The sequence below is a fragment of the Rhipicephalus microplus genome, chromosome 4, assembly GCF_043290135.1.
Source record: "Rhipicephalus microplus isolate Deutch F79 chromosome 4, USDA_Rmic, whole genome shotgun sequence".
NCBI lineage: Eukaryota > Metazoa > Arthropoda > Arachnida > Ixodida > Ixodidae > Rhipicephalus > Rhipicephalus microplus.
In genome coordinates this window covers 109,406,623-109,419,603 of record NC_134703.1, presented here as the reverse complement: position 1 = coordinate 109,419,603, position 12,981 = coordinate 109,406,623, and the positions used below count along the sequence as shown (strand labels likewise).

Genomic DNA, 12,981 nt, shown 5'->3' with positions numbered 1-12,981 from the left:
TGGGGATTAACTTTACACATTTCCTGTCGTAACTTGTGGTCTTGCTCAGCTTAAGATGTCCGCTTAGTAGTTATGAAAAGTAGTTATGAAAGCTGCATATAAATATATCACTTTAATTAATTTACAGTATTTCCGGAGAGCTTTCTTGAAACAACCTTTACACTTAATAGGCTACCATAGCATGGCTGTTCATTTTCCTGTGTTCTCAGAGAACCTTTCGCTTCACATGTTTCACCTACAGTGAAAGTTAGTAGTAGTGGGAGTAGTAGTAGTAGTAGTAGTAGTAGTAGTAGTAGTCATAGTAGTAGTAGCAGTAGTAGTATGTGAACAAAGAAAAAAGATGCTCTCTTCTTTTTCCGCATATTTCGTCACACTAGCCGAGTACACACGAGAACAAACAGACCATTGCGAACAATATTTCATAAGTCCACTCAATTCTGAGCCATTTCCTACCCCCACCCCTCAGTGGGTATGCACCATACTTTACTGGCGCACAAAGAGAAGAGCGTGACTCGTGGGAACGCGTGTCACGCGCAAGGTCATTGCCAGAAGCTCCCGTGTTCCGTGCTTTCTGCCAGTCCTACATTTTGAGAGATGACGTGCTGGCGTCTTTCAGTGCTTCTACTAATGTTCGGCAGCTTCTCGCAGACTGCTACCGGTGGTACGTGTATGACATAGTGATCTCTATGTTTATTAATTTCCGTAATTGTTTTGCTGACGGTCTTATCACTTCATTCGATAAGCCAAGGTCACTGGGCGCGTTTTTTTCTGTCTATAGGCTGTAAACTTTTGCGTAGGTCCCTTGTTTTTGTGTATTTACAGATGTAGTATTCCAAGTTTCAGTGAGCCGTGTACATCAGTGCACATCAGTACACATCAGTACACATCTGAGGCGTCTGTGAAGTGCTTCCATGACCTCACTTCTGCAGTAATTTGTGCAGGGTTGCGTGCGATTACGTGCATCCAGCATTGTGAAGTGCGTGTGTGTGGGCCTCATTTACAATTTGGCGCGTATTTATCTTCTCATCGTGCTACTAGGCATTTATTTATTTATTATAGTGTAATGCTGCTCCCCTACTTTCTCAAAAACATACATCCAAGGGCCACCGGAGCGCGAAGATTTGCAGTCTTCGCCAAAAGTCTACTCTTCGCTATCGTCTCTTTCGGGGCGATCATCTCAACGACCGCCATGTTGGATGTATAATCGCGCCACCAAAAGGTCGTGAAAGTTGAGGATTACTACCAATGCTCGCATCTCCGAGTGTAGCTTGAATGTCTATCTTAATGACGTACATTAGTGGTGCACTGCCGTCATAGCTCACATGTTACTTTGTCATGGCGTGCCGCAGAACCTGACTTGGTTCTTTTGCTCACCGAATGACGCATGCATGCAGCCCGCCGTCTAAACCGTTTCGTGCGCCACTTCGAGCCCCTGTCGTACGAGCCACGAACGGTGCACCGAGGCCACGTGCGCGTGCGGCGATCACTTGGCGGCATCCACCCACAGCTGCAACAGCAAAACCACCACGTCTACGTCCGCTTCCAGGGCTTCAATAGGCAAGTCTTTCACTGCACAGAACTGTAGCATACATAGTAGTTCACTTCTGTCAGTTCAAGCAGTTGTGTAACTGGGCGGATTGTTTGCGCCTACTGTGCATACTCTAAGACTGCGAAACTATGAGCAATTCGCTTTTACTCATTCATTGCCTCTGTTCCTTCGGACATAGAATTATGGTGGTAGTTCGTATGGCTTCTCTAACAAAATATATATGTCAAGCAAGCAAGGAAATCATAATATTTGCCTAAATTTGATTTTTTTACCTGAAATGGCATAGCGGTTATAAAGCAAGCATTTTAAGATTGAACTGTTGCATTATCAGTGCTGCAGCTCGTAATTACATTACATCTGTGTGTGCACCAATTGCACTGTTTGGCCTAGAAAAATTACATATCTCTGGCAATTAACAACAGCGACTAATGACATATAAAGGTGTTTCAGGCACAAACCTCAACTGATGAGCCATATAGCGTCAAAGGTTACTCATGTATCATCTAAAAAAATTGCCGAGGTATATAAAAGCATGTCCCGATGATTTATGCTTGTTATTTTGTTTGTTGTTGCTGTTGTGTAGCAACGTATCCCCTACGAGTACGAATGGTGGACTCGCTTGTAAGATTACCTAACGAATATGAAGCGTGCATATTTCGGCAAATTGGCAGGACTGAATATTAACAACAGTGGAACAGACAAAAAGCTGACGCTGCTCTCCCATTCAATTAATGAATATAAAAGCCATTTTCGCATGAAGTCACACGGTATAGGCGTGTTATGAAATTAACAACTTTGTGGCTGCATGGATGACATCCCTAGGGGACTCAAATGCAGTGGCGTAAATTGAAAAAAAAATCACCAGCAGGGACACACACATCGTCATGGCGGCCATATTGTTTTTCTTGCCATTTATGTAAAAATTACCATTTGTCACACACAAACATGGGTTCTTAACTCATGTACTTGCATTGTGCTATTTGGTCTTCTCTGAAACCGATCATGTGGTAGTAGTAATTTCAGTAATCCCACCCAGCTAAATTAAGGCTTTTTAGCACCGGTACATGCTATAAGAAAGAGGCATTGAAAAATCTGACTTCGCTAGACCTAACTGCCAAGCCTTTTAGTTACATTTCACGTAAGTAACTTGCAGATGTTGTCACCTTACCCCAGTCTAAGCACAGGAAGGGGGGGGGGGAGTAGAACTTCCCTGACTTACCCATGATTCACGCCACTGCTGAAATACCGCGAATCTAGTGGCAAACCCCCGCTGTAGTGGCGGAGGCCGACATTTTTTTATGGCTATAAGCAAAAGAGGTTTAGGCGAAAATTGCTCGAGTGAAAGCTTTCACAGCTTCTCGGAAGCAGTGTCAAAGCGGCATTTGTCTAAAGGTTTTCTTAAAAACTCAGCTTTTAAAAGTGACCTCTGATCAGAGATATGGCTCTCCTCTTCTGCTAGTGTAGATGTTAGCTTATTCGGTGAAAATGCTTTGTCAGTATCGCTTCCGCCGAAAGCGTTTTATCAGGACGGGTATTAGTAACACGACCTCGAATAAGTTCGCCAAGGCTTTCGATTTCTTCAGGCGACCAAGGAAAGAAGATTACGTATAAAGGGACAACAAGGTCAAATAACAATTTACGTCAGAGTGAAAGCTCAATATATGACAACCTCTAAAACGACAACTTTATTACCAACAGTTCTTTACTTACAGTGAAATCAACGAAAATGCACAAAAACACATGTACCACAGTAGGACATTCTCAAAATTATCCTGATGATAGCAGACCAGCGTTGGCTTACAGATTGTAGCTATGATGGCGAGTGTGGAACACTTTTTTCTGCCTGTTTAGCGTCCCGTAGCACGTGAATTTATTACAATCGTTCTTTTTTTTTTCGTGGTCACTTTAAGGTTTTATCATGCCTTTTAAAATATGTCGGAGACCTGCCTTCACTTTCTTGACGTAATTTCCACTCCAACGAACTCTTTTTGAACTTTCTTGATTTTTACTGAATATCGTTACTCATTACCATCAGACTCGGTGTGCGTCTTCTGAGGCTGCTGAATAATCAGGAACGCAACATCCTGTATTATTTGTTGCCTCTAATTGCGTCTGTCTTGACAGTCAAATGCTACACGAATATGGTGCCATCTTAATTATAACGATCGTTATGATACCACTGTATTTAGGTTGCAGAAGTACAACAAACGTTGGTTATTACCTAGAGGACATCCGGTTAGCAGTCTTCGTGTTGTTTTTCAGTATGCGTTAAGAGTGGTGCCTGACCCTGGCTACAACTACAGCAGGCCACATACTTAATGATTTGCACTGAAGATAGAGCTCAGAAGATGCGTATTAACTCTCTATTATGATTGTATCTGTTCAGCCAACAGACGCATCCTTAATAAAGTTTTCACTCTATCGAAGAATTAATCAAGTTAACGGCGTATAATAGCGATCAAGGCAATATATAAGCGGAATGGGCTGTTTCATTCCATAGTTCCACATAAACAGAGTCACCACTCAGACCATTGGTATCGATTTCGTAGGTGATCAACATCTGCGTTTAATGAGAAATAATTAGAGTTCGGCAACTAAGGTACCACTCAACTAACTTGGACATCCAATGCATGTCGTTAGCTTTTACGGTGATATTTCCGACAGTTGTGACCGTGACAGCTCCCCGTATAGATCAGCCATGGTGGGGTACTCAGTTATATTAATCGTTTTATTTATTTTTTTCTGAATTGAGCACCTTTCATTTGGGCGAGACAAATAAACTTATTACCAACCCTGAAAATGCACAAAGGAGTCGAAGAAACTTCTTGTTTTCGAAAACCAAATACACATTTTTATAAACGTGTTCTTTATTATATCACTGTTCGCTGTGATCATACTGCGCGTTGATTAAGGTTCATTCTGTAGCATTATCGGTCTTTGATCAAATAGCCTATTTTTGCAGGTTATTCCACCTGAAGTTGAGACCAGACACGGCCGTATTTGACAAGGACCTCGTCGTTGAAACTGCGACGTTCGGCAGGGTGAAGCCAGACATCGGTCACATCTACAGCGGCGAAGTCGTCGGTAAAATATTCCGTCTGTTTACATTACTGACAATTGATGTAGCTGACGTATCTTTAATACCTTCTAAAAAAGTCACTTTCCACATTTCGGGTAGTCCTAACATGCCACGCATGCGTCTCTCTGTAGAGGTAATAAGCGTTAACGTAAGGGTTTTTTTTTAGGCACAACATTATTGAGAATTAGCGGACAGTCGTGCATGCCAATGAAAGTGTTGGCGGTATTACTAAATGTAATTTTAGTGTGAATCTGAAGCAAGAAACGGACGAAAAGATAATTTGCCGCCAGCAAGGTCCGAACCTGCGACCTTCGAATAAAACCTCCAAAGCTCTCATCCATCCGTCCACCGAAGTACGTCTAAACGTGGGAGCGTCAGTCAGCCACTGCCTTCAGTATATGGGTTACGGCGAGTACGAAACACTTTGTTTGCCTGTTGGCGACACGTAGCATGTGATCTTATTACGAGCTGGCCGCTGACCAATTATCCCTCGCATGCTACCTGAAGGCCGTCGCAAAGCCAAGGGGGAAAGACCCACACCGGGTCCGTGCAACATCCACTGCGAAATTTGTTTTCACTGTGGCCTACATAGCTAAAATGATCATTTCAAGGAGCCGCCGCTCCCCACCGAAAAAAATGAGGGAGGGTGCCCACTCCCCGATAAAAAGTTATGCCTGTGCCCCTGCCTGAAGGTGGCAAGCCTGTCTGAACAGGACCTTGACTGTGTATGAAGGAAAGAGTGTAAATTTAACGGCTCGTATTTTTTATACACAATGATAATGAGAACTAACAGGCAACGCAGCAAAGAAAGTACGAGGATGTTATTAGTACTAATTCTAAGGTTGTTTTCTAAAGAGGGCAATCCACTCTATTTTGCAGTAATTATACGTACTGCTAATGGTCGTGGGAGCTACAACGGATAGTAAGATTATGAACCATCACACTGACGGGAACCTCGATTGGATATAAAGCAGCAGATGTGCGCATGGCGTTGACAAGGTTAAAACGGGCGTCGACGCGGGTGCTGGAAGAATAGTTTGAAGCGAAACTAGGCGTAGCGTTTACTCGAGTGAACGTTTCATTGAAACGGAAACACACCGGAAGCGATTTAGGTTTCGGGTAAGTTTCATCGCAGATAAACGAGCCGAAAGAGTGTTTCCACTCGACGTGCTGGCGAGCGTTGCGGGTGGTGGAGAGGGGGAAGCGAGTGGTAAGTGTGTTGCGAGCACGAGGAGTGAGTGATTCTTGAAGGAAGATGAAAAGTAACCTAATTTCTGTCTGCCTTGTGGGCGGCACTGCGCAGTGCCTTGTAGGGGGTGGGATAGGGGGATAAAAAGACCAGCAGAAAAACAAAGCTATGAAAGACAGAACACTCTATGCATACAAGCGAAGAAAGAGGAGTGAAGAGATAAGAGAGATGGGGACATGGTCGAAGGAGTCTGAGGAAGCGGCACCACTCGGCGAGAGATACATGGCACTGGGAGATTGTAGACGGTGGGCCGATCAACGACAGCGGCACTGGCGTCGGAGATCGCAGGCGGCACAACCGTTCAGCCCGGACTCTAGCGAGCAAGTCCACAAGGAGGAGCCGCCAGCTGCGGGCGCTGCGGGCGCTGCGGCGAGCGTGCAGCGGGTGAGGAAGAGAGTGACGTCAGCGCGTACATGCGAGGGCAGCGTGACGTTAACGTGCAACTGCGGTGTGCCCTACTTTGCACCGCTCCAACACCTGCGGCAAGGGGAACGCGTTGCGGCACGTTCGTACGGATGCACGTACCTATGGCGTTACACACGTGAGTGAAACAGCTGCATCGCATTATATAATACCTGCTGTTTAAAGACGATAGTCTTTCTTGGGCACCTTCGACGCAAAAATTTTGGTCTGCATGTCTGTTTTTTGTCTGTTTGTCCACGTTTAATGGTACCGCTTCAAACGGCACCAGCGGACACCCCAAACGGACGACCCCATCCAAAGTGCCCACCAATGTTGCTCAAACTTCAGCGTTTAATCTTGTGCGATTGTCAATTAAAAAGCAATTATTGAGCATGTCTGGGGCACCATAACAACACGTATATATTCTTAATGTGCGTCTCTTACTAGAAAAGGCAGACATAAGTTATTCTAAGGACCGTAGCGTTTATCACGCGGCGCTGACCATGCAACGCTTGCACGAAAAGGAAAGTGTTCCCAACGCTTTGCTAAGACGACATGGTGGTGGCACATACCCGTCACCTTGCGTTCTACGCCTTATCACCTCTGAGACAGGCGCGCACGCCCGTCTCGAAGCCGTGCGTTTCGTTTTGCAAGGTAACTGCCAGATATCGCTCATGTCTCACGTGTGACGTGACTTGATGTACTCGTTCGCCCCCGCTTCACGCTCGAGGCACTCTAACAAAGCTCCTCCAGAATACCAGTCACCGATTTTCTTGCGCAGAACATCAAATAAGCGTTTTGTTCCATCTCTCCAGACGCAAGACTGTCGTCTTTCGACGACATTTGCAGATGACATTTGTAGAAACGGGGCCAATTTTTTACGACCCAAAACCACGATTTCAGTAAAAGGCACGGTAGTTAAAGGTCTGAGTAAATTTTGACCATATCGGGCTCTCTACCCTTTCGCCCCCATCGAGATTCGTCCCCCACGGCCTGAATCAAGCCCGTGACCTTCAGGTCAGCAGCCGAGCAACTTAACATCACGGTGGCGGACAACCCTCAACAAAGTCAACGTGCCTATTATATAATATTCGTATACGTGGCACGTCAGGAATACCCGAAAGGACTCACTTTACACGCCTTTTTTTTTCTTTGAAGTAAATGTGAGGTAATTATAGCATCAACACAAGAGACACAATGAGAAAAAAACTACATCGTAAGGGCTACGGGTCGTCCATTTTTTGCTTCGTTCTGTGTGTTAGCGTCTCGTTTTAGCGACACTACTTCATACCAGGTATCATGTTTGTTATGTTTACGTCAAATAAATGCTTTACGGGACCTCAATATCTAGTTACAATATGGTCTATTTCATTCGAGCGTGAATGCCAGTATAATCCTGCATTTTATTGTACACATGTCCAATGTACAATGATTCTTGCGTAAAAATATATATGAGTGTGTGTGTAAAGAGTTTCTTGTGGAATGTCTTCTGAATCCAGTACTGCCATTTAAGAGAACCTGCATCTTCGACAGACTTTTTTCTATGTGCGCCTTTCCTTATTATTTATTTATTTATTTATTTGTTTATTTATTTATTTGCTTTCATCTCTTGTATGCTGATTCGCACCACTACAGTGTTTCTCCAACTTAACTTTCGCGTTTTGTGAAGCGTCTGAGACTTTCGCCTTAAAAATCCCGCTCACCTCGTATGAACAATAGTGCACACTAATGCAAATCCTGATGACTACAAGCAAAGCTCGGTCGCTTATTTCATCTTGCAGGCGATCCCTCCAGTCGGGTGTATGGTGGCCTCCACAAAGGTGTCTTCGAAGGCTCCATTCAGTCCCGCTGGGGTCGCTTCTACGTCGAAGGGGCACGCAAGTTCTTCGCTCGCCGGATGCCTTTTCATTCGGTGATGTACGCCGCCGAAGACGTCGGCATCCCCCAGCAAGGGTGGTGTGGCGTCAACGGCGAGACCACGCAATGGATGCAGCAGCTGGCCTTTGCCTCAGAACGGGCACGTAACACCGAGTTTAAGGTTTGGATTACTGATATGTATATTAGGGGCGAAGCATCTAAGGTTAGTAAAACGTCCGACCGTTGTCGTCAAGGCTGACGTCACCATTCTTCCTACTCGAAGTGCAGGGGACAAATGTTAATGGGCCTCGAAGACATACCGGGGCGCCACTTACGTGATGACGTCACTCATAAGATGCCGGGCTGTGTTGTCTGCTAGAACACCGCATTTTCTGAGCTTTTGCTGCGGACACCGTGCGTGTTTTCCTTTGTTTTAAAGCTCATTGCCTAAAGAAGTGGTAAGACCTGATAATACGGGCCAGCAAAATACCAATCAGTGCCCCCGGTGACCCTCTCGTGTCTAATTTTCAACGCAAAATTGCTATTAAAGGCGTGTGAAGTCATGCGGGACGATGCAAGTGCACCCCTGGTGGACGATGAAAGTAAGGCGAGCGCACGCATCCTGTCTGTGACGTCAAAACGATCGCAGTTCTGGCCTCTCTATTGGAGGCCTTCGCCGCCAATACTGTCCACTGAGCCATGGTCGGGCTGGAGGAGCGGCTCTCTTACCCGGCCTTGACTGAGCGTACATAGCGCGCTTAGTCAAAAAAAGTAAAAGACCACACTCAACGAATGTTCACAACAAAATTAAAGGCTTTCTGCCAGAACCAAACAGAAGGCGACAACGCATTAAAAGTGGAAAAGTGGCAACGCCAACAAAATTTGAACAAAACGGAACATCTCTGAATGACCAAAGGTCATGAAAAGCTGGTAATCCATCAATCAAATCATATCACCGAACAAAAAAAGATGAACGAGAACAAAATAACAGACCACAATATGGTAAAAACACCCTCATTTAATCCCTCATCCATCAAAGCATGTTACAGAAGAAAATGTTAACGATGAAAAAAATCACACATCATCTTCCCCAACAGGAAACCATGATGGGATGCGAAAGCACCATATGGGGGGGTGCGTGCGCATCGAGTCTCCGTTTTTCTAAGGCGACTTACGTGACGGTGGTTGTCAAAGCGTTTGAATTACTGCTTGCCGACGCTTACGTTTACGTTCGGCTTTCCGAACCTTCCCTTGCTCTGTGGCGGGGAAGCTGCAACTATAGCGAAGACTTTCGCAACGCAGTATAGTTGCGGACGCCGCTTAACGGACACTGCCACGAGCATAAGATGCTTCCGCATCTAAAGAAGGCCACAACACCGTAAAAACACCGACGAAGTGTATTTCAGAACAAAATAAAAGGCTGTTAATCAGAACAAAACAGAAGGCCGTGATTCACGGACTGATGTCCACTGCTTCGTTCAATTATCAGCATTCATTTTGTAGATCTGCAGCAATTCTTAAACAGCGTAGCTATTTAACCATGATGTCAGCGTAGCCGTCGTTTGGAGAAAAGAATTTGGTCCAGGAATAACAGCAAGAAGGAAACAGTTGGGAGTGTATAGTGAACTAGTACTTAACTGGGACGGAGAATTGCGCAAAGAAAAAAGAAATAAAAACTTTGTCTCCACATTCAGGCTGCAGAAAACTGTATACACAAGTTAAACGCTGTTGCGGATCTTCAATATTTCTCTGCGGTAGGCTGCGATAGGGACAGCACAGCACTCTTCCGCAGTAGAGTGTTCGGAGTATCGACTTCGCCAAACAAAACCATGAAAGTGGTTCCGAGTGCGGTGCCAGTGCCATATGCTTCCTTTGTACGCCGATTCAAGTGTGTATGCCGGTGTATACTGTGTGGAGACGCAACTTTCCCGCATGAACTCCTGCACGAATTAATAATATTATGCACGTGATTCCCATCGCTGCAAAAAGTGATAGCTGCGGGGCATAATGAGCGTTGCATACAATTTGCTTTGTCTGTTCTGCTAGTCATTTGTGGGTGAAGTAAGTAGAAAGTTTCTGAGACGAACATAAGGAAAAGCGAATACGTGACCAACGCACATATAGAGTAGACGGAGTTTGAGGTAGCCGTGATAGTGACACGGCCTTCTCACACGGAAAAAAACGCGCAGTGGCAATGTGTCAAGAAAGAAACAAAATATGCTAGCCACGTCTTGTTTTAGAGATCTTCGAGTAGAAAATCAATCAATGTCGTCTTGCATTTTCCCCGAATAAAAGACGGGGACAACTTTTTTTTCAATAGCGGTTGTGTTTATGCAATGTGGTTATGAAACTTTTGCTTTGTTAGCCGGAAAAGTTGCCTGCACTTACGTTCGTCCGCACATTGTCCCCACCAATGTTTGCTTGCCTGTTTTCATATGCAATGCTACGCATTTTTCTCGTGATTTCCCATAAACTGCTTGTAAATTTCTTTGGTCGCTTATTTAAAAAATGTGTTTTATCATTTCTTTTAAAACAAACATTTATACTGAAATTATTCTAACACAGAGACCATGCCAGTGAGATTTTGAAGTATTCTGTGCCCTAAATTTCACCGACAGCCGCAAGTCCACTCAGTAAAACAACGGAGGTTTTTCGAAGTGGCGTTTAAGTATTCAAGAATGTGGAGGTTGGTATGCAACTTCTCCTTACTACATGTAGATTCGCCGGTTCCAGAATGTTTTCCTGCTCAAGGGTACTAACAAGGTCTATTTAAATAGGTCACGAAAACTCGGGCAAAAAGCGGTTTAGAAGCTATTGCCAGCAACATCAGCTTGGTCCTGTAAATAAAGTAGGGGTGGCGGGCACGAGCGCGACCCTGGGGCGCTGGCTCGTTCACTTGTTTCTCTGATCTTCGATGTAGCCAGACTATGTGATCCAAGTCTCCATCTTCGTTTTCTGACACATCGTTCTGGTGCCGAAACCCGGGAAGAGATGCGGAAGAGGCTTCACGAAGAGAAGCTATGTTTTCGCTGCGGCAAACTCAACCATTTCGCCAATGATTCCCGCACCGCCAGAACCCTGCAATGCCGCCGATGCACGGGACAACACCTGACATCTCTGTACGACATTAACAATGGCGTGCCAACAACACGTCGGTGTGACAAGATTCCGCACAAGCGTCCACAACCACTCCTTCTCGGGTGACGTCCGTCTCAACTATCGGCGCTACTTTGACGCAATACTGCGGCAGACTGGCAAAGCGTGGGCTATAGCGCCGGCGAAAACAGTTCTGGTTCAGCTCCTGCTCAACACAGGAAGCCAGCGTTCGTTCACTCGGCAAGACATTGCTCGAGATTTGAAATTTCCTGTTCCGGGCACTGAGCGCCTCACCTTGTTTACCTTCGGGCAAATGAAACTGCCCGCGACTTTCACCTGTGAACGCATGGCGTTGACGTTGCGGAGCAAACACGGCAGCAACGAGAACACAATAGAAGCTCTGGTAATACCAGAAACTAGCCCGTGACAAGTCCGCCAGCTGACGGTGAAATCGTAACCATGATGACACGGAAAGAGGTACTCCCCGCCGGTGCACGTCCAGACACGATGACGTTCCGCGAGGACGACGACGTGAGTGTACTAGTAGGATTGAGCCTCTCCTGGGACGTTGCAACCGGATATATAACAGGCCTGACCCCTCAGATAACGGCGTTGGAAACTCTTCTCGGATGGACCACTCAGGGTTATCTACACAACCAAACCCAAGGATCGGGCACGCGTGCAACCTCCCGCATTATTGCTATCAAAGATGCCTCTGAACGCGATGCTGCCTTGGAGGCGGGTATCACCAACTTCTGGCTACTCGACTCTCTCGGCAATCAGGATGACCCTGATGGCAGCCAAGGCAACAGCGTGGCCCGCGGACTATTCGAAAGGAGAATTTTTAAAATAGGAGAACGCTACAAAGTTCCTCTCCTTATTCATGAGACCAGTTTAGACAATGCGCAGAACAACTATATTCTTGACAAAAGAGGTTCCTGACGCAGCTACGCCGCTTTTGACAGCAACCAGATCTTTTGGCTTGTTATGACGACACCATCAAGCCATACTTTAACGACTATCATGGGTAAAGAGTCCCGGACGAAGATCTCATACCCAAGCCCAACACATACCACATGTCTAATCATGAAGTAATTCGTTGAGATGCCGTCACCGCCAAGCTGTGGGTCGTCTTCGATGCGTCATCTCACGCTCCCGATCAACCATCCCTGAAAAACGTGCTCATGAAGGGGCCTAAGATGACGCCGACTTACTTAAGCTGCTCCTCAGCTTCAAAATGCATCCAATCATCATTGCGGCTGACATCAAAAAGGCCTACCTTAAAATTAGCGTTCGCCTAGACGACAGGGATGCACTGCGCTTCCTATGGGTCGATTATCTTCCGACCAAACATGACCCGTTCCCACCAATCGTCCACAGGCGAATGAACCACGTGCCCTTCGTCGCCAAATCCAGTCCTTTTCTGCTCGCAGCGACGTTGCATCACCATTTCCGATGCTCCGAAAATCGATTTCCCGAAACAGTGGAGTGTCTCAGACAGTCGTTCCACGTCGAGAATTTAGAGGTTGGGGTGGACAACCTGTAGATTGCCCAACAAATTCACTCAGAAGCAAAGACCATCCTAGCAGACGCCGGTATGGAGATTCGTAAGTGGGCATCAAACACCTCCTGCTAAGAGAACACTTCCGAACAGTTCCGAACCAGCTGTCCTAATGTACATCTGAGTTTGTGAGCTCGTCGACAGAGCTCGACGTTTGGAATCATGTTTAGAAAAAAAATGATGATTTA

General features: G+C 45.7%; 1 protein-coding gene across 1 annotated transcript in view; it reads left to right on the top strand.

Moving 5' to 3' along the window:
- Nucleotides 1-12,981, top strand: part of LOC142814405 (disintegrin and metalloproteinase domain-containing protein 10-like) — a 53,679-nt gene that overhangs the window by 35,644 nt on the left and 5,054 nt on the right. Inside the window, exons 2-4 of the mRNA XM_075893148.1 lie at nucleotides 1,395-1,557; nucleotides 4,512-4,633; nucleotides 8,061-8,317. Of these exons, the coding sequence (XP_075749263.1) occupies nucleotides 1,395-1,557; nucleotides 4,512-4,633; nucleotides 8,061-8,317 (542 nt within the window). The remainder of the gene's footprint in view (nucleotides 1-1,394; nucleotides 1,558-4,511; nucleotides 4,634-8,060; nucleotides 8,318-12,981) is intronic.